This window comes from Colletotrichum karsti, assembly GCF_011947395.1.
Source record: "Colletotrichum karsti strain CkLH20 chromosome Unknown Scaffold2, whole genome shotgun sequence".
Taxonomy (NCBI): domain Eukaryota; kingdom Fungi; phylum Ascomycota; class Sordariomycetes; order Glomerellales; family Glomerellaceae; genus Colletotrichum; species Colletotrichum karsti.
In genome coordinates, this window is record NW_024065902.1 from 1272268 (window position 1) to 1292011 (window position 19744).

General features: G+C 54.4%; 6 protein-coding genes across 6 annotated transcripts; 3 read left to right on the top strand and 3 right to left on the bottom strand.

Annotated features, from left to right (window-relative positions):
* Positions 1-175: 175 nt before the first annotated feature.
* Positions 176-3135, bottom strand: CkaCkLH20_00917 (zinc finger protein; the record flags this gene model as incomplete). The annotated part of the gene is made up of 4 exons (XM_038883637.1): positions 176-925; positions 978-1246; positions 1296-2983; positions 3044-3135. The coding sequence occupies 4 exons, from the start codon at positions 3133-3135 to the stop codon at positions 176-178; spliced, it is 2799 nt and encodes a 932-aa protein (XP_038751232.1).
* Positions 3136-7410: 4275 nt separating this feature from the next.
* Positions 7411-8390, top strand: CkaCkLH20_00918 (uncharacterized protein; the record flags this gene model as incomplete). Its single annotated transcript, XM_038883638.1, has 2 exons — positions 7411-7924; positions 7984-8390. The coding sequence occupies 2 exons, from the start codon at positions 7411-7413 to the stop codon at positions 8388-8390; spliced, it is 921 nt and encodes a 306-aa protein (XP_038751233.1).
* A 3375-nt stretch (positions 8391-11765) lies between these two features.
* Positions 11766-13221, top strand: CkaCkLH20_00919 (acetyltransferase; the record flags this gene model as incomplete). Its single annotated transcript, XM_038883639.1, has 2 exons — positions 11766-11877; positions 12284-13221. 2 exons carry the CDS (start codon positions 11766-11768, stop codon positions 13219-13221), a joined length of 1050 nt encoding a protein of 349 aa, XP_038751234.1.
* A 1039-nt stretch (positions 13222-14260) lies between these two features.
* CkaCkLH20_00920 (histone H4) lies at positions 14261-15241 on the bottom strand (the record flags this gene model as incomplete). The annotated part of the gene is made up of 6 exons (XM_038883640.1): positions 14261-14374; positions 14464-14526; positions 14594-14681; positions 14929-14944; positions 15016-15047; positions 15117-15241. The coding sequence occupies 6 exons, from the start codon at positions 15239-15241 to the stop codon at positions 14261-14263; spliced, it is 438 nt and encodes a 145-aa protein (XP_038751235.1).
* A 566-nt stretch (positions 15242-15807) lies between these two features.
* Positions 15808-17076, bottom strand: CkaCkLH20_00921 (survival factor 1; the record flags this gene model as incomplete). The annotated part of the gene is made up of 3 exons (XM_038883641.1): positions 15808-15912; positions 15963-16764; positions 16853-17076. 3 exons carry the CDS (start codon positions 17074-17076, stop codon positions 15808-15810), a joined length of 1131 nt encoding a protein of 376 aa, XP_038751236.1.
* A 570-nt stretch (positions 17077-17646) lies between these two features.
* CkaCkLH20_00922 (mitochondrial ribosomal protein) lies at positions 17647-18270 on the top strand (the record flags this gene model as incomplete). The annotated part of the gene is made up of 2 exons (XM_038883642.1): positions 17647-17778; positions 17935-18270. The coding sequence occupies 2 exons, from the start codon at positions 17647-17649 to the stop codon at positions 18268-18270; spliced, it is 468 nt and encodes a 155-aa protein (XP_038751237.1).
* Positions 18271-19744: the final 1474 nt, after the last annotated feature.

The window sequence follows — 19744 nt, forward strand, 5'->3', positions numbered from 1 at the left end:
CCGCTGTGGCAGGAATCGCTATCTGCCTTATTAAGAGTACAGTATAAGAGGAAACATAATCTGGTCCTTCCAAAACTTCGCTTCGTGGTGACTGATATAGCCAAAAAGTGGTATCTTTGTGCGCCTGTTCCCATCCAATAAACTCCCTAATAATAATCCACAAAACCCAAAGAATTCACTCCCTCTTCTTCCTCTTGCTCGGTCTCCGCTCAGTCTCTCCGTCAACAAAGTGGCCCTTGTCTTGCTGGTGTTGCTTCAAGTTATCTGGCCGGTTCTTGTACTGGCTGGTGCAACCAGGGTACGGGCAGCGATATATCTTTGGTGGCGCTGTTGAGTGTTGTAGCTTCTTGTGTTTCGCCATGCTGCCCTTGAACCACTGCGGATCACCTCTCGGGCGATAATCGCAAAGGTCGCAGCGGTCATATGCGTGGACGGGTCCAGAATCAGACTGGGTAGCCTGGGCGTCAGGCGACGTGTTCGCAGTACTGTTGTCCGGTGTCGGCAAGGGCTGCACAACATCCATTACTTGATCTATGCTGCCGCTGTACATTGATACCATAGCTTCCATGGCATTTGACTGGCCGGCGAAGTCCACGGAAACCGCAATGTCGGGAAACGGCGCCTTGAACGCAGAGACGTCCTGGATCAGGAGGTCGCCAGGTAATGCCGGTGTATCATTCGTCAGACTTCTGATGAATTCGTCGAGGCTGGCGTCCCCTGTCGCGTCTGACGAAGTCTTCGTGGGGTACGCAGTCGTCTCTTTTTTGCAAATATTGTCGATGACTTTTTGCATAAGCTCGATGCCATATACCTGGTACTCTCTACGCGATACAGATCCAGGGATCGCTTGTTCGCAGTGAGCAGTGAACTTCTCCTTGACTTCTAGCACGTAGTTGTCGAAGTAGTCTTCCGATGACATGCATCCCTAATAGCAAAGTCAGCACTTTGTCTTCGTAATCAATGCGAGTAGACCTCACCTTTCCGGCCTGCATGAGCTCCAGTTCCGCTCTTCTCACTGTCCGGATGCTTCCGTTGCTAATGCGATGTTGGAAACGCTTCATCTTCGATCCGAAAATGTTTGATTGAGCACGCTGTTGCCAAAGCATGCTAGAAAACGCATTCGCCGTCTTCGTGAAGACGGGATTGATATGTACGGAAGCGTCTTGGAAGTGCTGACTCCACATCTTCGATCCAAGGACTTCGATAGAGCCCCTTTCCTTGTTTGACAAAGTCCTAAACTCCAGCTCTAGAGTCGAAATTAGTATAAGCGCACAGGTTACCTGAGGAAAACATACCGTCAAGGAAAAATTGTGCCACATCCACCAAAACATCGCGTCTTGGAGCTTTCAGGGGATGTGCCCTTTCCTTGCCTTTGAGGCTGGACGATGGATGGAAGAATGCCCCATGGCGGTCCAAGAGATCGTCGCACTCGGCCATTGGAAAGTCTAGAGGCTGCCAAATTGCAGAGGCCACCTCGAGGTAGGTCTCCCTCTCCCTAGGAACAAACAGTTGAGAGTAAAGGCAGGCTTGAGCGTAGAGCTGCGTCGAACGGCTGCAAGCATCATCCTCGTGGACGATCAGAGAAAGCGAATAAGTGACGTGGACGAAACAAAGGGTATCAATCGTCGATATGGGTTGACTCCTGTCGAGGAACGCTCTCAGTGTCTCGAGGCCTCTGTGAGCAATCTGCTGTGGTGACAGCAACTGGAGTTCTGCTACAAGCGGGTTGTGCGAAAGATGTTGTAGTTTCTCCATTGATGAGCTGACGTGAGCCTTGAGCGTGTCCCATGCTGATGCGACAAGTGAGTTGGCATCGATGGAGCAGGCTGGCTTGAAAGTTTCTGTTGCTTCAACTGCAGCTTGCGTCCCTTCCACATGATCCACTGTAGCTGCATCCGTCACTGGGCCAGCGGATGTTGACGCCGCGAAAGAGAACATCTCTTTCTCGCCGCCCAGATCGTCCGGAAGTGTCTGCGGCACGGGAGACATGATATCTTCTGCCGGTAGCTCTGAAATAAAGTTATGCAAAGGCAGAGCCGGGTTGTTGGAATACCGGCTTGCGTTTGAGTAGTTGCTTGCATTTGAGCAACCTCGGGATAGATTTCCGCCATAGCCTATGCTGCCCGGCGCAGGGGACGTGATGTTGGTATCAGCATTGGTCCAGGTGCTGAAGACAGAGGCGGGCGAAACAAGGTAACTAGCGGTGGTATCGGTGCTGGCATTTGATCTAAGGGAATTACTGGGCGACAGGTTCTTTGTGCGCGTTGTAGGCTTGTGCTGCTTGCGATATTGGGATAGACCATAGGTGTCAACGGACAGAGATGGTTTGTCGCCTCTAGTCATGTCAACCATGCCGAAATTGTTGTGTGTGCCCCAGTCGCAACCGAAATTGAGATCCGGCATCACAGAAACGGTTTGATTCGGTGCCGTCGACTGAACTCCGAAGGGGTTGGGCGCCTCGTCGCCGAAGGCATTCGTTGAGGCAAAGACAGACGTCGGTGGACGGAGTGGTACTTCCACGGAATCGATCTCCAAGATTTCTGACGAAGAGGACAGTTCAACCTGCTGCGGCTGGACGAGGATGGAATCGTAGCTAGGCGGTGGTTGAATTACCGCGTTGTCCATGCCAAGGTCCGGGACATGCTGATTCCTCGACTTTTGACCCAAGGAGGAAAAGAAGTTCTTAGCAACAGCCATGATTTTGCGTCGTTTACCCGGGTGGCCTAGACATCGTTTACATTTTCCGTCGGTAAACTTCTCTGCTTTGCCGCAGTCATAACACCAGTACTCGCCAGTGGAAAGCTGTTCGCAGGTGTACAAGTGCTTGAGCATGGCCTCGTGGTTCGGAAAGCGCTGTCGACAGCGCAAAAGCGGACACTCGAGACGCTCAGTCGAGGTCATCTTCTGGCACGAGTTGCGCTGGACAGCGGCCCAGACGATGAATCTGTGAAGGGCACATTGGTCTGGAGAGACGGTACGAGTCCTATGATGATGATTAGCTCACGCACAGTGAGGGATGACGCCGAAAAACCTTCGAGCGAACCGAGAAACAAACAAACTTACACGCAAGATGGAGAAGTAGTGGAGTCGATGGACGAACGGGTGGACGAAAAAGAGGTCGAACTCGTGGAGCATGAGTCCCGTCGTGGTCGGCTGCGGGTGAGGGACAGGCGGGACGAAGTGAGAGCTCGTAGGGCTGAAGGTGAGGGACTCGGGTTCAGTGAACGGCGGTCATCCCCGAAGGGCGACAGCGACGTCTTGGACTCCATGGTCCGTCCCGATACCACTACCTTCTGTACCTCAGGGTCAGGTACAATCGGGTTGAGTTCGAGGAAGACAAGCGCGAAGAGAAAAACGGTCAGCGATGGGTTGACCAAATGAAATCCAATCCGCCACCCATTTTTGATTTATTTGACCTTGAGGATGGGGTGAAGCCGGCAAGAAAAGGTTGTCCTAGAATTCAGGACTTGGTAGTAATCCTAGGACTTGAGCTGCGGGTCGGGACTGGCTGAAAAAGGTGGTCTCCCCCGGCAGATGCTGTGCGCGGGTTTGTGTGTGAGGTGGTCAGAGAGGGGGAGTAAGAGTCGCCAAGGTACGCGGTGAAGTATGTAAGCAGGACAGGTCCTGCGTCTACGTATCTAATCGAACAGGCGGCGGCGTCGGCGGACGAACGTCCCGAGAGCTCATTACCATCATTAGATTCATACACTTTCAAATCGTCAACGTTCCTCCCAAGCCCAGATCACTGGCTGGAACAAGTATCGTTTTTCCCCCCTATCGATTCCAGCAAAACGGGGGAAGTGCCACGCGCTGATGCATCTCACGCGACATGAGGCGTCCGCTCGGCCTACCACAGCCAAGTAGGACTCTCCAGGAAGCCGAGGCGTGAGCGAGGCAAGTCTCGCAATGGCTCGTACATCTGCAGACCCGATTCCTGCGAAGCCACACGCCAATCGCCGGCAAGGCACACAGCCAATCCGCCTAACCCGGCCCAGCTGAGCTGCGATGGTCTCCCGCCGATGACTGGTCGCCGGACCGCCACCTTTGCATTTGCAGGGAGGCTCAAGGAAGTCCTGCTTCTGCGTCGAACATTGAGCTAAGGTACTGGGCCATGTGTACGTCCGAGAACTGCCTTGATCTCTACCTCAGGGACACACAGCCTGGGATGATTGGTGAGGGAGCCGACAGAGGTGGAAGAACGCCATTCCAGCACGGCCGGGATAATGTGATGTACTGAAGGACTCCAGAATCAGATTATTGCGCCGCAGATGGGTGAGTCCTGGGCTAGGGACGTACCATGATTCAATAACGTGGCAGGGTAACTGTGGCTTTGCACAATCCAACGTGCCGTTGAATACGAGATTCGCCGAGACCGAACTAAGCCGCCGATGACGTTTGGCAGAGCCCTTGCAATAGAAACCTTGCAATGGAGAGAGTGCAGGATAAAATGGCATGGTGATCTTGACGAACCAGGACGATGACACTGCAAGATCCTGAAGGCCACGTCCTGCGTGTCAAAATAACTCGTTGGAAAACACTGGCACTAGGAGATTAGCGAGATGACGACAAGGCATAGGTTTCTTCACCCATATGACGACGCTCATATCTGCTGCCATATCAACACGCACCCGGTCTCGGCGGGGAGAGGACATTAAGAGCCAGAGGGCGGCAACCAGCACTAAACAGAAGGAAGCCATCGCGTACTGTGCTAAAGACGGGAAACCCACACTGTCGCACTGCCCCTCCGCAGGAAGCTCTTCAATATGTGCAAAAACCAGACAACGTCAAGAAAAACAGCCCCGACACTTTTTCATCGAATGCAGAATCGATGGCATTTGAATGTGATACGGTCGTCGTCCATCTGCCAGCCAGGGATTTACCGGTCATGATCTTCAGGCCAGATCCTTGGGACGGCCAACACCGACCTGTCGTCCGTTCTTCACCACCAAAGGGGAGCGAATAGTCCAGACGAAGGGCAGCATGTCGAAAAGCCGTTTGCGACTAATTGCGATGCTATCTCAGGCTCCCGCCGACAGCTTCTACCTTGGAATCACGCAAACTCGGCCTCTCAGCAGTAGTTCATCCTCGAGCCAATTCGTGGTGTTCTATGCACCGATTCGGACCACCACCAGCGACTCACCGCTTGGTTATCGCCAACCAGAGTACATCATTCGTTTGTCTTGACACATCAACGCGCCCCAACATGGCAACACCTGGTCATGCGATCGACGCCATCCGAAGCTACATTCTGTCTGGACTGTCATTCGAACTCTCTTGGGAAAGCAGACGGCTTGGGTTAGAGCCCATGTGAAAATCCTATCGCCAGTCGTCTGTCTATCCCACGATGACTCGGGGCGGCAGCAACTCCCGGGCGGCATGACCGACCAATCTTCGACCGCAAAACCAGGCATATCAACGGCAGCGTCAGGCGGTGTCGTTACTCCGTTACGAATGGCGCCCTCGAGGGCGTTTCGACGATCTGTTATGGGACTCCCGGCCTATTCGGGACGACGTTGTGTCTTGGAATCCATCCTTCGACAGCATTTTACTTCGCACAAGCAGCGCTGAGTGGACGCTGTTCGGGCCAGACAGACAAAGACGGCGGTAGTACGGGGACGATCTCGGCGGGGGCACGGCGTTCTTGCAGCAACCTCCTTACCCGCTGTTTCAGATATCGGGCGTGTGGGCGGATCGTCGGGGACGACGCCTTTGTGCGCCCATTTACTTCAGTATCGCAGGGCTAAAGGATTCCTCCTGCAGTCTGGCACGACCCAACAAGGCATCTCGAAAGTCGAGACTGGGCCAAATTCACTACCAAACGGCGAAGCATTGCTGAGTCGAGATGCAACTCTATGGAGACTTCGAGGCACTCCATCCGCGGTCCAGGTTCGGCTACGGCGGTCCATGTCAATCTATCGATCACCCATTCCGCCGTAGTGCTCGCTTGTCATGCCATATTCGCATGTCGCGAACCAGCTGCTTGGGGCGAACATAAGCCAATCCCAGGGCCTCCAAAACAATCTTGGCCTGCCCAGACCGTCCATCAGGGGCTGGTCCGGTGCGGGGGTTTTGTTTTAGCGGATTCCAACATGCAGAAGTCCGTTACAGATTCACCCATGGCTGGGGCAACGTTGGAAGAAGTACGTCAGCAATTCGCATGCCAAAACGGCAACTTTCACAAACCAGCTTAGGCTAATGCCGACGAGGTTTCAACTTTCGAGCCACGATAAACCGATATTCGACAATCCAACATCAACACATGGTTCTACTGAGGTTGCCCTCCGCCTACCTAGTCTCTTGAGTCAGTAACATTGGGAGCTGCTGAACCTCTTGGAGGTAAACGCCGGCTGCAGCGTCTAAACTGCGTGAGGCGCCGAGGCAGTTCGCGAACAACCGTCGTGTGCATCACAGCCGTGGCAGAGCTGAGGCTCAAAATTCCATCGAGTTCCACAGCTCTGAGATCAAAGGACCACATTTCGCCAGCGATGTGCTACAGATATTGTGGCATCATCGCCGTATTTTCAAGACAGTGACCACTTATCTCTGCATGGCATAAAAGTCCCTGTACCATCAGCAGCTTTTGCGAAGCTTGCTTTCGTGTCACAGCCCTGTCAGCGCTCCACGATAGGAACGTCTGGTCTGTAAATGGCTTGCTTCATGGCTTCATGCCGTGAGCTCATCTTTACTGGGTCTCGTCAATATCTGGGCTGGAAATATCAATGCTTGGGTCAAGGGATCGCTTTTCGGGCCGGGGTACATCCAACGTCGACTACCGAAAAGGAACGACTGTTTTCTGAGTCTTGGTAGCCATTTCCGGATGTGCATCTCGCTGCGTGGCTCACCAAAAACTACGGCGGTTATGTGTCAGACCATCGCTGCCGGAACTAACAAATAGAGAACTATTGTGCTGATCAAGGCTTTTGGAGTCCCTGACTGGGTATCTACCTGTACTCATCTTGTATTGCATCAGAACAGCCCGGGATAGTCCAGATCACAACTAACCAAGTTGAGATCCAGCTCCTCAGATGTTCATTGGGGACTTCGCCGAGGATTCATCTTTTCGTACCTGAAATTCTCAGGCACGTGTTACTGTTTGGGGATTTGTTTCCTCATCGTCAGTCTAGGAATGCTTCTCTTCTGGACCGCTAGTCGAAATCTCCCTGTTGGGTGTCAGCCTTCATTTCCAGCATTCCAACTGTCTGCCATGGCAATATAAACACATGCTCAACGTTTCTCTTATATGGGAACCTCTTCCGCCCTGGGGGTGGCCAGACGGCGGAAATGATTTGATCTCGTCAAGTTCAAATGCGACTCTAGACTAAGTTCGTCTTTCTCTGAATATTTATTGCACTGGTTTAAGGAATACCTTAGGCATCGTCGAGTCGATCGTACATTACAAAAGTCAGAGAGATGGTGTGGACCAAAAAAGCGGCCGCCTTTGCCGTGGCATCCCTTCCGATCATCGCCCAAGCAGCAATTATCCGCGACATATCCGGCCTCATTGAACGCGCAGATCTCGGCAACGGCGCCGCGCCTTTACCCTCGATCCCGGCCGGTCACAACCGAAAGCGACAAGTCACCGGCGGCTTTCTCGACACAGATCCCGGCACGACGACGACCGCAAACTGCGGCGACGCGGCGAGCTTCAGCCTCAACAACTTCGGCCAGCTCGAAGTCAATGGCCAGGTGCTCTCGACGAACCCCGGCACGCCCTTCATCGCCCTGCGTCCGATCACCCCGCAAGGCAGCATCACCGTCACCTTCAGCCTCAACAACGGCGCCCTCACGTGGTCGAACGACGCCTTCTTCGGCGGCCAGGCCGGCTTCTGCCAGGACCCTACGGGCCAGGTCTACGCCACATTCGCCGACCCGGCCATCGCTTACCCGGCCAACTGCGCCGCTATTCGACTCGGCCCCGTCTTAGGTGCGTGAACATATCATTTGACCGTGATATGGAAGTGACAATCTAACATTTCACCAAAGCGTCAACCTGCCAGGGCGGCTCTGTTATACCCAGCGGTCTGCTACCGCCCACAGGCACGTCTGCTGCAAGCGCGGGAATTACGTCGGGACAAGCGTCGGGACAAGTGTCAGGACGAGTAACAGCCCTCCCTACGACCATCGTCAGCACCGGCTCCGACGGCAGCGTGTTCAGCACCGTCAGCAGCTTCGAGACGACGCTCACGGGGCCCATAACCGGGGTCCCCACCGACACCCCGGCGGTCCCGACTTCCTCCGCCGTCATCAACGGCACGCTCTCGCTGCCGCCGGGGATGTATCCCGGAGGCAGCGCCTTCTCAAGCCCGGCTGGGGAGACGTGCAGGGTTGTCACTGAGTCTTGGATGTTTGGGGAGACGACGCTGCTTCCGCGCACTACAACGGTGGTCTGAAAGTCGGGTTGCCAATGCATGAGCGGCGTTTTAAAGATTGGACGACCCTATTTACATGATGATCTAACGGCGTGGGATTTACAAAACCCAATAATAATAACGCCAGAAAATCTTAAAAACAAACAAATAATACCATACTACGAATATACTTCCCGGAAGAGAACTTCTGGCAGAGCGCCGTTGAGAGGATGGTCATTCACCGACAACGCGTGCCCCAACAATATGCAAGAAAAACAACTGCATTGATATCATCACGTCGACTTGCATGTGGCGTTGCATCTTGCGAATAGATAAGAGCCGGCACTTGGCACGCGCATATTCACTTAGTGGGGCATCCCGACAATCAACGGATACCACGAACGTCTTCTCCTCCAGACTTCCCGCCGTACCCGTCAACGAGCAGTAAATCGTCCCGCTCTCGCGGCGGGCGCGGGTCGGTCACACATATCACATTCACGCCTGCAAGGATGGTGCCGGAGAGAGAGAAGGCTCATCAGTCTGGGGATGCGCGTGGAGATGGCAGACGCAAAAAAGCATCGTCATCACGTTGCGAAGAAGATTCTGTCATCGTCTCAAATACAGTAAACCTTGTCCCCCGATGCCATCCCCGAAAACGCCGTCCGGCTTAGGTTTGATAAATGCCAGACCGAGGTGGAGGAGAGTCGAAGCACATGGCCAGCAGAGCCTCTGTCTGAATCAGCGCCATGCCGAAATCAAGAATCTTTGCGTATGGCGCCTCCAGAAAGCAGCTAGCTCAGTCACACTGATGAAGGAAGCCAAATCGATCGATGGGCCTTCCTCGTTCACATCCTCATCGCCGAGGCAGATATCTCACGGTCACCACCACCTCCTCCATCACCGTCGGTCCGGCCGTAGCAGCCGTGCCAGTCTGCCGGGCGTACCTATTCGCTATCAGTTCCAAGACACTGCGCCGTCGTGCCAATTCATCTCATCCCAACCCATCCCACCATCCATCCCACTCCAACGTTTTTTTTCGCCCTATCCCGCCCACACCCCAACGGGCGGACGGCCTACCACGTACGACCCAAGAAAGTGACGCCAGAGACACAGCATCTTGCAGAATCGCAAGAAATCGAATAAGCCTCCGCCGATGTCACCCCCGTGCGCAACACCGATCGTCGGCGTTCGGGAACTCTGATAACCAGAGAGAGATACGACTGTGTCCGTACGACGCACGTATTCGTAACACCTTTGACGCTGTTGTGTATTATCTGACCGTCATCTTCGGCCGTCTTTTCAACAACGACTGACGAAACCTAGCAACAACAGTGAAAAATGATCACCGGTCGTCCAAAGGGAGATGCCCGCAGCAGGGGGGAGGCACAATCCAGCCAGCTGAAAAGGCCTGGCCGGGGCCGAGAGTCCAACGGAGCCAGTCACACCCATGATGCAGCATCGGATCACGTCGCGTTGGATTGGAACGGGTTGGATTGGATCCTTGACAACGGACTGACACTGACAAGGACCCCTCCCACCGTTAGCTCCAAGGAGCTGGAGCTGGAGCTGGAGCAACGGGCAACCATGATCCAGTCCCCCCACCACCCTTCAATCCTGAACACCTCCGCCAAGACCAACCTTGTCGTTGGTTCCAACTTCCCAGACGCTGGCAGACGCTCGTCTTGTTTGGGCTTGACAAGCCATGGCGGCGGGCCCCGCGCCATCAAACATGTTGCGCACCTCTCAGTGAAAGATGATTGGCAACGGGCCACCCGCGCCATGGGCCATGGGCCATGGGATGCACACCCATCCATGACCATGGGCAGGCCCGCCTTATCGCGAACCTGTGAGAACCCGAGAAAGGCGCCCTGCTTTTCCTGTTGCTGCTGCTGCCGTCCACGCGTTGGGGATCCGTGGACCCTTATCAGAAATCTGGAAAGATGGCGGGTGCGGATTTGACCTCTCTCTTTCTCTTTCTCTGCTGCTAACGCTCTTAGCTCTTGTACCAGCGACCCAGCAACCAACCCTCGTGCCAATTCGTGGTACTAGTGAGTGTACCGAGCAATGCGCTGTGTTCCGTGTGCTTGTCCATGTATCTCTTGCAAAGACCGACGTCGACACCGCAAGAGATAGACAAGAGAGTGAGGTCAAACACAACATCACTCGCCAGTCGATCCGATGAATGATGATAATACGGCCCCGATATGGACAGGAAACGCTCTCCTTTCGCCTTAGCTCAACTCATGATGCAGCAAGCCACCAACGCTCTCATCTTTGAGCCCTCGAGTTTCCTATCTCGCATGACATGAGCTCGTCGTCCCTCTTTTAAGACAGCCCCCCCGGCCCCAAGCTGAGAAGCAAAAAGATGTCGAGACAAGAACAGAAAAAAAGGACTCCTCCAAAAACATCTTAGCCTCCGTTTCGACGTTGGTTTGAAGGAGCTTCCCATTCGCACGCGCACCACCACGACCCCATCCCATCGCCAAATTCATTGATCAACACCCCCATCCCATCCTTAATCCACATCTGCTGCTGCTCTTCCCCCGGACCTTCCAGCCTGCCTGACCTTGACCTTCGTCACGGAGACGGAGCGAGGTACTTAACCAAAGTCCACCCACTCTTCAAAAAATTTCCTTTTTTCTGCAGATTTTTCTTAGGTCCCAAGCCTGGACTTGGTTTTTTTTTTCTTTCACTTTTTTTCATTTCCCACTCTCCCATATCGGGCTGGCTAAGAGGAGGAAACACGAACATCTCCTCTTATTTAATCTTTTTGTTCCCACTTTGCTTCTTCTGCTCTCAGTCTTCCACCCAAAAACCTTCTTCATCCTCCCCCGTCCAGCCACTTCGGACGGGTCCCCCGACGACGGGCGCGCGGGCGATAAGATTTCTTGTCTGTGCAAGTCAGTTCTCACTCACCCCGGCAAGGACCAACCACACACATCACACACCAAGAGAAGAAGAAAAAAGAGACCGTACCGCAAGGAATTTACCAACGGACCCTTACCCTCACCCGGTGATACTTAATACCAACGGCATAACGCACGCAATACACACGAGAACCAACGCCGTTTACCGCCAACCACCCCCCCACCAACCAACTCAGACAAGAAAGAGTGCAGTGCAGAAAAGACCTAAAAGGCAAAAAAAGGACTTTGGCAACTCGCAACTGCAGGGCTATATAGTCGAGACTTCCCCTTCGATCCATGTCCCCGGCCCCTCTCATACCATAAGGACCAACCGAGAAAAAAAAGGGTCCTCCTCTTCCAGACGTCGAACTCCATCATCGTCACGAGACCAGCATCCATCTTCGGCTTGGAGGCTGCCGCCTTTTGCATGCCGCCGCCGCCGCCAGCTGCCGCCACTTGGAAGCACGCGTAGTTAGGCTGCCCGCCCAGTAAAACGGAACGAGCCAATAAGATGGAGTCCCCTCACCACATGGGCATCCGGGAGCTCAATGTGAGCAACTGGCACGCTCACAACGGGCTGAACACGTTCAACCACGCCGTCCCGGCCATCAAATCAAGCGCAGGTAAGAAGAGACAGGGTTCCTTTCACCTTTCTGCGTTTTCTCAATTGAGGCTCTTTTTCTTAATTATTTGTCTCGCTTCAATTCGTTCATTCCTTGGCTATTCGTCTTCAGCGTCCCGTCTTGGCGAATCTCGCTTTGACTACATCTCATCACCACGTCTCAACCAAGCATCGTCAACTCATCCCCTTCGGCGTTCTTCTCATGATAGCCTGATTGTTAGCTCGGTGTGTGGAGTCAATATTTCAGAAAAAGAGGCACGAAGAAGACAACGGCCACGGGTCCTCGGCTCGACGCCGGGATCCAGAACCCCGTCTACATAAAAGTTCCAATCTCATCTGAAATTTTTCTCATCCCCTCAAACTCACATCTCACTCAACACCTTACAAAAACTAACTAAACATCGCAGCCTTCTTCACCTTCCTCCGCGCAAACCTGGTCCTCAACCCTTCAGCCATGTCTTCAAACCCGAGCACCCCCGTGCTCCAGCCCACATTCGGCGGCGCCTCACCACCATCCCGCACCTCCTCTCACTCTCACAAACACCGGCCCTCCTCCCCCTCCCCCCTCGCAAACTCTCAATCCCTCGACCCAGTCGACGACGGCGACATCCCGCCTCTCTCCCTCGAGATCCTCTCCTCCCGCGACGACAAGGCCGCCGCCCTGCACCTCATCGCAGACTCCATCGCCCAACAACGCCAATCCGCCTCCTTCGCCCTCGTAACCCACCCGGTGCCCCTCGCCGCCCTCCTCCTCGCCCTCGCCGCCGCCTACCAGTTCGCCTACGCCCCCGCCACCGGCGACCTCGGCACCACCCTCACCCTCTGCTCCGGCATCATCATGACCTACCTCCTGAGCATCCGCTACCTGACGTCGGGCTACATCCCCCTCGCGGAGTCCGTCTCCTGGTCCTTCCTCCGGCCCTCCGCCACCTCCACCTCCCCCTCCGAGGAAGACCTCGTTCTGGGAACCCGCTTCGGCGGCGAGATCATCGCCGCCCTCGTCCTCCGCCTCGAACCCCCCGTCCCCGTCGCCGTCTCCGGCGCCACGGGACGCCGCCGCAACAAGGCCTCCTTCCGCGGCGGCAAGGGCCTCATCCGCGCCTGGACCACCAGGCTGCGCTTCCGCGGCAAGGGCGTCGGCACCGACCTCCTCCACGAGGCCGTCCGCATCACCCGCGAGCGCTGCGGCCGCGACGCTGAGGTCGGCTTCGCCATGGAGCACGCCAACAGCCAGATGGTCCTGCCCGAGTTCTTCAACGGCGTCTTCCGGAAGAGGGAGAGGTGGGCTGCCAAGACGCTCGACGGCGTGTTGGCCGAGAGGGAGATGAGCAAGAAGAAGAGGTGAAGAAAGATGGCCTGCTCATCCTTCACTTAGCTCACTTCACTTCTGGTCGTTTGACCCATCTTTTTACCATTTAAACTTGAAAGAAATTGGATTTTGTATGTGTGGGACGGAAGGAAATCGTGTATTGTCTACGGACGGAAAGAGGTGGAAACTATACCCCCAGAAACTGCAAACCAAACGATGTACGGTGACGCAGTATCTCTTCATTGTCATTTTCTCATTCAATTCTTTTCGAACCTTAACTTTTTGGATACCCCTCGTTTTTTTTATCATGGCGATTTACCTATATAGAAAGCAAGATAGTAACCGGATGTCATCGGCCAGGATCTTCTTGAGATGAAGCTCTTCCGTCGACGGCACTCCGGATGTGCGGAGAGGAGGGGAGGACTCGGGATGTCTGAGCCTCTCGTCTCTGCCTAATATAATCCCTTCGTTTGATTTATCACATGAATGTCTGCTATTGCTTGTCATGATGGTGTGATGCCATGTAATGTGATTTCTCCAGTGCTGTAGTAGCACACGTTGTCTGTCGAAATACAATCTCCAGATGTACTGCGCTTCTCGGCCTGCATTTGTACATCAGCCCGTGAACTTGCCGTCCCAAGGACCACTAATACCATGTCCTCACATTCTGACGCTCTTCCCTTCACAGCTGATCTGATCGAGTATGTTACATCCTCCGCCATACAAGCGCTGTGAGGTCGTGTTGTCATGATATGAGAACACACCAAACACGCTTAACCCACTCCACTCTTTTCGCAAAACGAAGTCATCCCCTGCTTCCCAAAATCCATCAGAGACCGTCCATCCAAGTCCCAAGTTCCCCAGTTCAAAAAGCAGAACAGACCGTGTACGTCTCGGGGGACGCGTTCAAAACCACAACAAGGCCCACCGGATGCTATGTCGCCGTTGCCTGAAATCCACTCGAGGTATGTGTCGTGCGGTACCAAATCACCAAGCCAAACGCCGCGTTACCGAAATAATGCCGTCGATCAAATGATGTTGACCAAGTAAAGAAAGAAAGAGGCTCGAGGTCTCTTCAGTCGTCGCCGCGGTGGTGCTTAGCGCCACCCTTGCGGTTCTTGGGGTCGGTGTACGTGTCGGGATCGAAACCGTAGATCGGGGTTCCGATGCGGCGGAGAGAATGGATTACCTGGCTTGTTGTCAGTACGCGTTCCATGACATGGGTAGTGGAGGCAAGAGTGCTAGTGAGTGAGCGAGTTGGAGATGATCGGGACTCACTTCGTAGATGGTAATCGTTTTGGCATTGCGGTACTCAGTGTACTCAACGCAGTCGCCCAGGATCTTGAAAAAGGTGTTAGCAAATCGAATCCCTCGAATTCTTTTATAAAGGGAATGAGTAGGTATATACCTGGGTAAGACGAGCCTTCAGAGCAGCGCGGGCTTCGTCGTAGATCATGGCCGAGATACGTTTGACGCCGCCACGACGAGCGAGACGACTAGGTAGAAAAGTCAGCACAATAATTCTCTCAGCTAAGTGAAACCGGGAATATAGTCTAGTTGGGTATAAATCCTGGGGAGTAGGTCGGTATAGGACGCAGTATGGTAAGGTAGGAGGAGGCAAGCACTTTCTCGCTCCTTCCCATCTAAACCTCCTAGAGCAGGAGCTCGTGAGCTCTCTCGAGGAGAATAGAGATAAACATAAAAAAAGAAAACGATCAAACAAAACAAGAAAGTAAGACTTACCGAATTGCAGGCTTGGCTAGAATGAGAATAACATTAGCCACTATTCCCAGGCACGCGTGGGGTTCCCAATGAGACCGAGGTACTCACTAATGCCGCGGATCGTGTCCTTCATAATCTTCCTGTTCACCGGGTTAGAAGCCAAACAACACCAAGTGAGAGGTGAAAACAATATCGAGAGAAAAACTTACCTGCGACGCTTTGCGCCGGGCAACACGGTCTTGCCCTTGCCTTTTCCACCGGTTGATGGGATCTTCGTCGCGGTGCCCTTCTTGGCGGCACTGGGACCGCCGCGACTAGGCTGGGCAGGAGGCATTGTGTCGACGGGAGGCAGATAGAAGTGCGACTTGTTGAACGAAGACGCCCTGACTACCCGTGGTGGGTTGACGGATGGTTCGTCGGGTGTAAATGTTGATGGGCAGGGAAGTAATAAGTTGTTGTCGCGACTGCCGGTTGGCTTGAGACCCGTTTGGCGTGGGGAAATGGGACTGCAGGACGGCGCGTCCCTCCTTATCAGCCTTATCGGGAAAGAACACCCCCACCAGGGGGCATAGTGTGTGAGCACAGTGTCTTATATTTGCACTGTGCATTCAAGGCCTAGGTTGTCGGCACGTTGCGTCATGTTTCATCAGAACTTAGAGCTCCAAGCATGCGACATGTATCAACACTTTAGAAAGAGATAGTTTGTAGTGGCTACATCACAGGCAACCAATTCACCAGCGAGACGGGAGACCAGTCCACAGTGAAAGCGGAAAAAGGGTTTATTTGTATTAGAACAGTCTTATAGAACAAGTAACCAAATAGGAACGAGTGACCTGAGTCCCATCTAAACGCCTAACCAGTCCGGCGGCCGCGATTGCCAAAGCGCCTATTCTTCCGCCTCTATTCAGAAATGAAAGTAGCTTCGCTGAAGCACAGTCCCTCTTCGGAGATCTCTTGGTCTCCGATCTTGAGCTTCAGGGTGAGCTTGTTCTTTGTCGGACAGAACTAATGTCTTGTCAGCGTTGTTCAAAGGAAGTATGTCTGGCAGCACTCACTTGGTAGATGTATGGCTTGGTACCGGCCGTTCCCGCTACTATCTTCTTGACGAAGCCAGGAACCTCGGCCAAGACGTCCACTCTGTCGAGCCTCTCGCCCAGGGCGCCCTCGATCGAGGCGTCAACCACCTTGCCGTCCTTGTCCTTGCCGGCCCAGGTGAACTTGATCTCCTCGGGCTCGGGCCACTCATTGACGCTATCGTTCTTGGACTTGGTGTGCTTAGCGGTCTGCGTGACGCCGCCGTAGATCATCTCGCCGTCCTTGGCGATACCGCCAACGCTGACCGTCGTGGAGCCGTACGAGGGCGGGGTGGTGTACTCCATCATGACGGCAGAGTAGTTGGGGCCCTGGAAGTCGACAAAGTTCCACTTGGCAGCGGCGTGATGCGGCTTCATGCCCTGCAGCGCATAAACGTAGAAACCTCTGCCCTTGAAGTCGACGGGCCCGTCCTTGGTGGTCATGGTGCCCTCCACCTCGCAGCGCGGCCAGAAAGCGTGGCGCATGGTACCCCACGGCTTCGACATGTCGGTGCCGAAGAGTGTCTTGCCGGTCTTGCCAGCGTGAAAGCCGGGCGACATGCGGGTGACCTTGAGGTTGACCAGAGCGTTCTCCGAGTTCATGCTCTTGATCGTGTAGTAGGTGCCGTCCTCGGACAGCTCGACGGCGCAGTCATCGGCGTAGAAGGAGTATCGGTCCTCGCTGATCTCATAGTGGTTGAGTTGCGAGGTCTCCCAAAGCGTGGGCTTCGAGTTCTCGGGGTAGAAGATCTTGGCGTTGAATTGGCAGGTCGTACGAATACCGCTGTTTGGAGATGGTGAGGTTAGCTGGGGTCGAGGTGGCGATGACGTGCATCGTCGCGCGCGCGGGGCGTGGGGGCGGTTCAACGTACCCGACGTTACTGTAAATGACCTGGGCCAGCCCGAGGTGTCCGCTATCAGCCATCAAGTAGAAACTCTGGGTTTCGACCGAGGTCGAGTCGGCGGCGATCCATTTCAGATCGTTCTTGGTGAGCTCGGTGAAGGTCGTCTCCTTGGCCTCCTCGGCGACGGACTTGATGGCCGTGGGTCCGTAGATGGGCTCTTGGGTACCCGCCACATCGGCGAGCCTGTTCAGGGTTGAAGATTAGCCTTGGCGACTTTGGGGGAATGGGCATTCAGAATGCGGGCGGGCTCCTTTACTTCTGTTGCGCCCACTTGAACATGTTTGCGATGGCGGACTGCGGGGGGAAACGGGAAGGGCGGATAGGATGTACAGGTGCGGTTCGGATAGGCGATTCTGAGGTTGAGGCAGCAAAGTCTTGACAGGACACAACAACTTAGCTTCTCGTTGAGTTATTATGAAGGAAGAGGAAGAAAAACCCCAGTCCAGAGAGTTGGAAGTTAAGATTGGAGCTGACCGCCCCAAACAACAACTGGCGGAGGGGCGGAGGGGTCATCCCACCACCCAATGACGGTGAAACTGTGGCTAGGGGGAGCTGAGTGGAGCTTGCTTTCCCCCGAGCATCCCGGTCGCTTGGACCTCTAGCGGTGGCTAGTGCATAAGGCTCCTAAATTTTCCAGCTCCGAACATGCAGCAGCGTTCAGTCTGATTCGGCTGGCCAGTCGATGGGAAAGCGGTTTTCGCGCGGCGCATACGATCAATTACCACCCCGAACCGTCAACGAACTCACCACATCCGCCCATCATGTCGAAGCGAGGAGCGGCCGTTGCCGACCAGGTCGTGAAGCTCATCGTGGGCGCCGGCCAGGCGAGTCCCAGTCCGCCAGTCGGTCCCGCGCTGGGTAGCAAGGGTGTGAAGTCGATGGACTTTTGCAAGGTGAGGCTGCTTCGCTCTCGATCCCAATGCTGCGACGAACACATGGCCACCTTCTGCCCAACAACCGTGCTCTCGTTCCTTTTTGTCTTCCAAAGGAGTCGTTCGTTCGGTCATGCCATGGTAGACATCAATGCTAACGGGCCGCTTCGTCTGTAGGAGTTCAATGCAAGGACACAAAACATCATCGTCGGCACGCCGATGCCCTGCCGAGTCACGGTGCGCGGCGACCGATCATTCCACTTCGACATCCGCACGCCGCACACATCATGGCTTCTCCTCAACGCGGCGGAGGCGCCTACCGGCAAGAAGGGAAAGAGGAAGGGCGCAGCGAGCCCCGGGAAAGAGACGGTCGGCACCGTCAGCTTGAAGCACGTCTACGAGATCGCCAAAATCAAGCAGTCCGAGACGCGGCTGTCCGGCCTCAGCCTTGAGGCCCTCTGCCGGTCCATTATCTTCCAAGCCAAGTCGATTGGCGTCGCCGTCGTACCATGAAGCCCTCACTGGTCACAACCGTCAACATAAACAATTTTCTACATGACACACCTACATCAAGAACGGAGTCAGGCGCGGATAGTATCCACTTGTATACCATCTCCCTCTACGAAAAAAGCGCCTTTGTTGTTGTACTATATCGGAGGTAGATCGGGGTTGAATTAGCAGCCGGAGGCGTTGTACGATGAAAAGACAAAATTTCACTGCCAAGCTGTACTGCAGAACGTTGGGAAAAGCTTCACACACTGGTGTCGCGTGGTTTCGTGGCATATTTGAGACCTAGAAAGGAGGCTGCAGGATCAGTGCGCGTGTCTAGATGCACCAACTAGGCAGCGTCGTTGAAAAGAATTGTCCCGTATTGTGGAAGGGAAGTCCGTTCCTGGATTCTGCCCAGTATCCCCACTGCGTGTGAATGGTCAACAGTCCGTGGGCGATGGAAACAGCTAGCGGCATGTGGGATAGCTCAAAATCGCAGAGGTTGACAGGAGACGGAATAAACTATGACGAAAGTCAAGCTGCAAGTAGACGGTCTGGAAGACATAAGGCGGAGGGCGGATTGGTTAGAGTCTAACGTTGAGAACTCTCAATGTGCTGAGCTTTACTTCGGTGAGCAGTTGGATCAGCGGTCCAGAATCAGGATGCAAGCGTCAACGCCAGCACACCAGTGGAGCGTCTCTGATTTAGAGCATGCCGAAAGCTTCGTAATCGAGATCGCATCTTTTAGTTGGTCCAGTAGCAGTTGTTGACGTGCTGACGTATGGCGGTGCTGACGGTCATGTAAGAGGAGCAAGGACGACATCAGCAATGTCTACTCCGTACGTCTCTACCTCAGAGTTCCCGGAACTCAGCATTGAGTTCTTCAGCTCCCCCGCTGGGTGCGACAAGGAGACAGGTCTAGGCCCTGGCAATGCTTCAGCAAGCTGTTCTCCTTGGCTGCTTGATGCCCACATTGCCCCTGGAAAGCTGTGCCTGGAGCAAACGGGTTCCATAGCATCGACCTGTCATCTGCAACAGGCTGCTCGCAGGGCTTTGCGAGGGTGGAACCGATTCGATGCCGGCGTTGTGACGGAACATTGGCCGTTTTCATGCTGCAAGCCAGCCGCAAAACCAAGTGACAAAAGGTACGCCACTGTGCTGGACTCGGGCTGGAACCAGAGTTGCGGCGGTACTGCGGTACGTCTCGGTATGTAGCACGGAAGCATGCGAGGTGATGGCCGGGCCTAACATGCAGTATGGGGGCAGAAAAGAGACTCGTCTGTTCCTGTCGATGATTTCATCAGAACCACAAATCGTCTGTTAGCCGAGAGCTGACTGAGAGCTGCTCCTTACGGCTCGTGTAAGCCGATGAATGACGGGATAATGGCGGGAGATGGGACGTGTGTTCGCGTCTTTTGGTTTGTTGTGAAGGAGGGCGACGGCGGTTTGGGATTGGCTTTGTTTGTTTTCCCGACGAGCTTGACTCGTTCATCCCGGG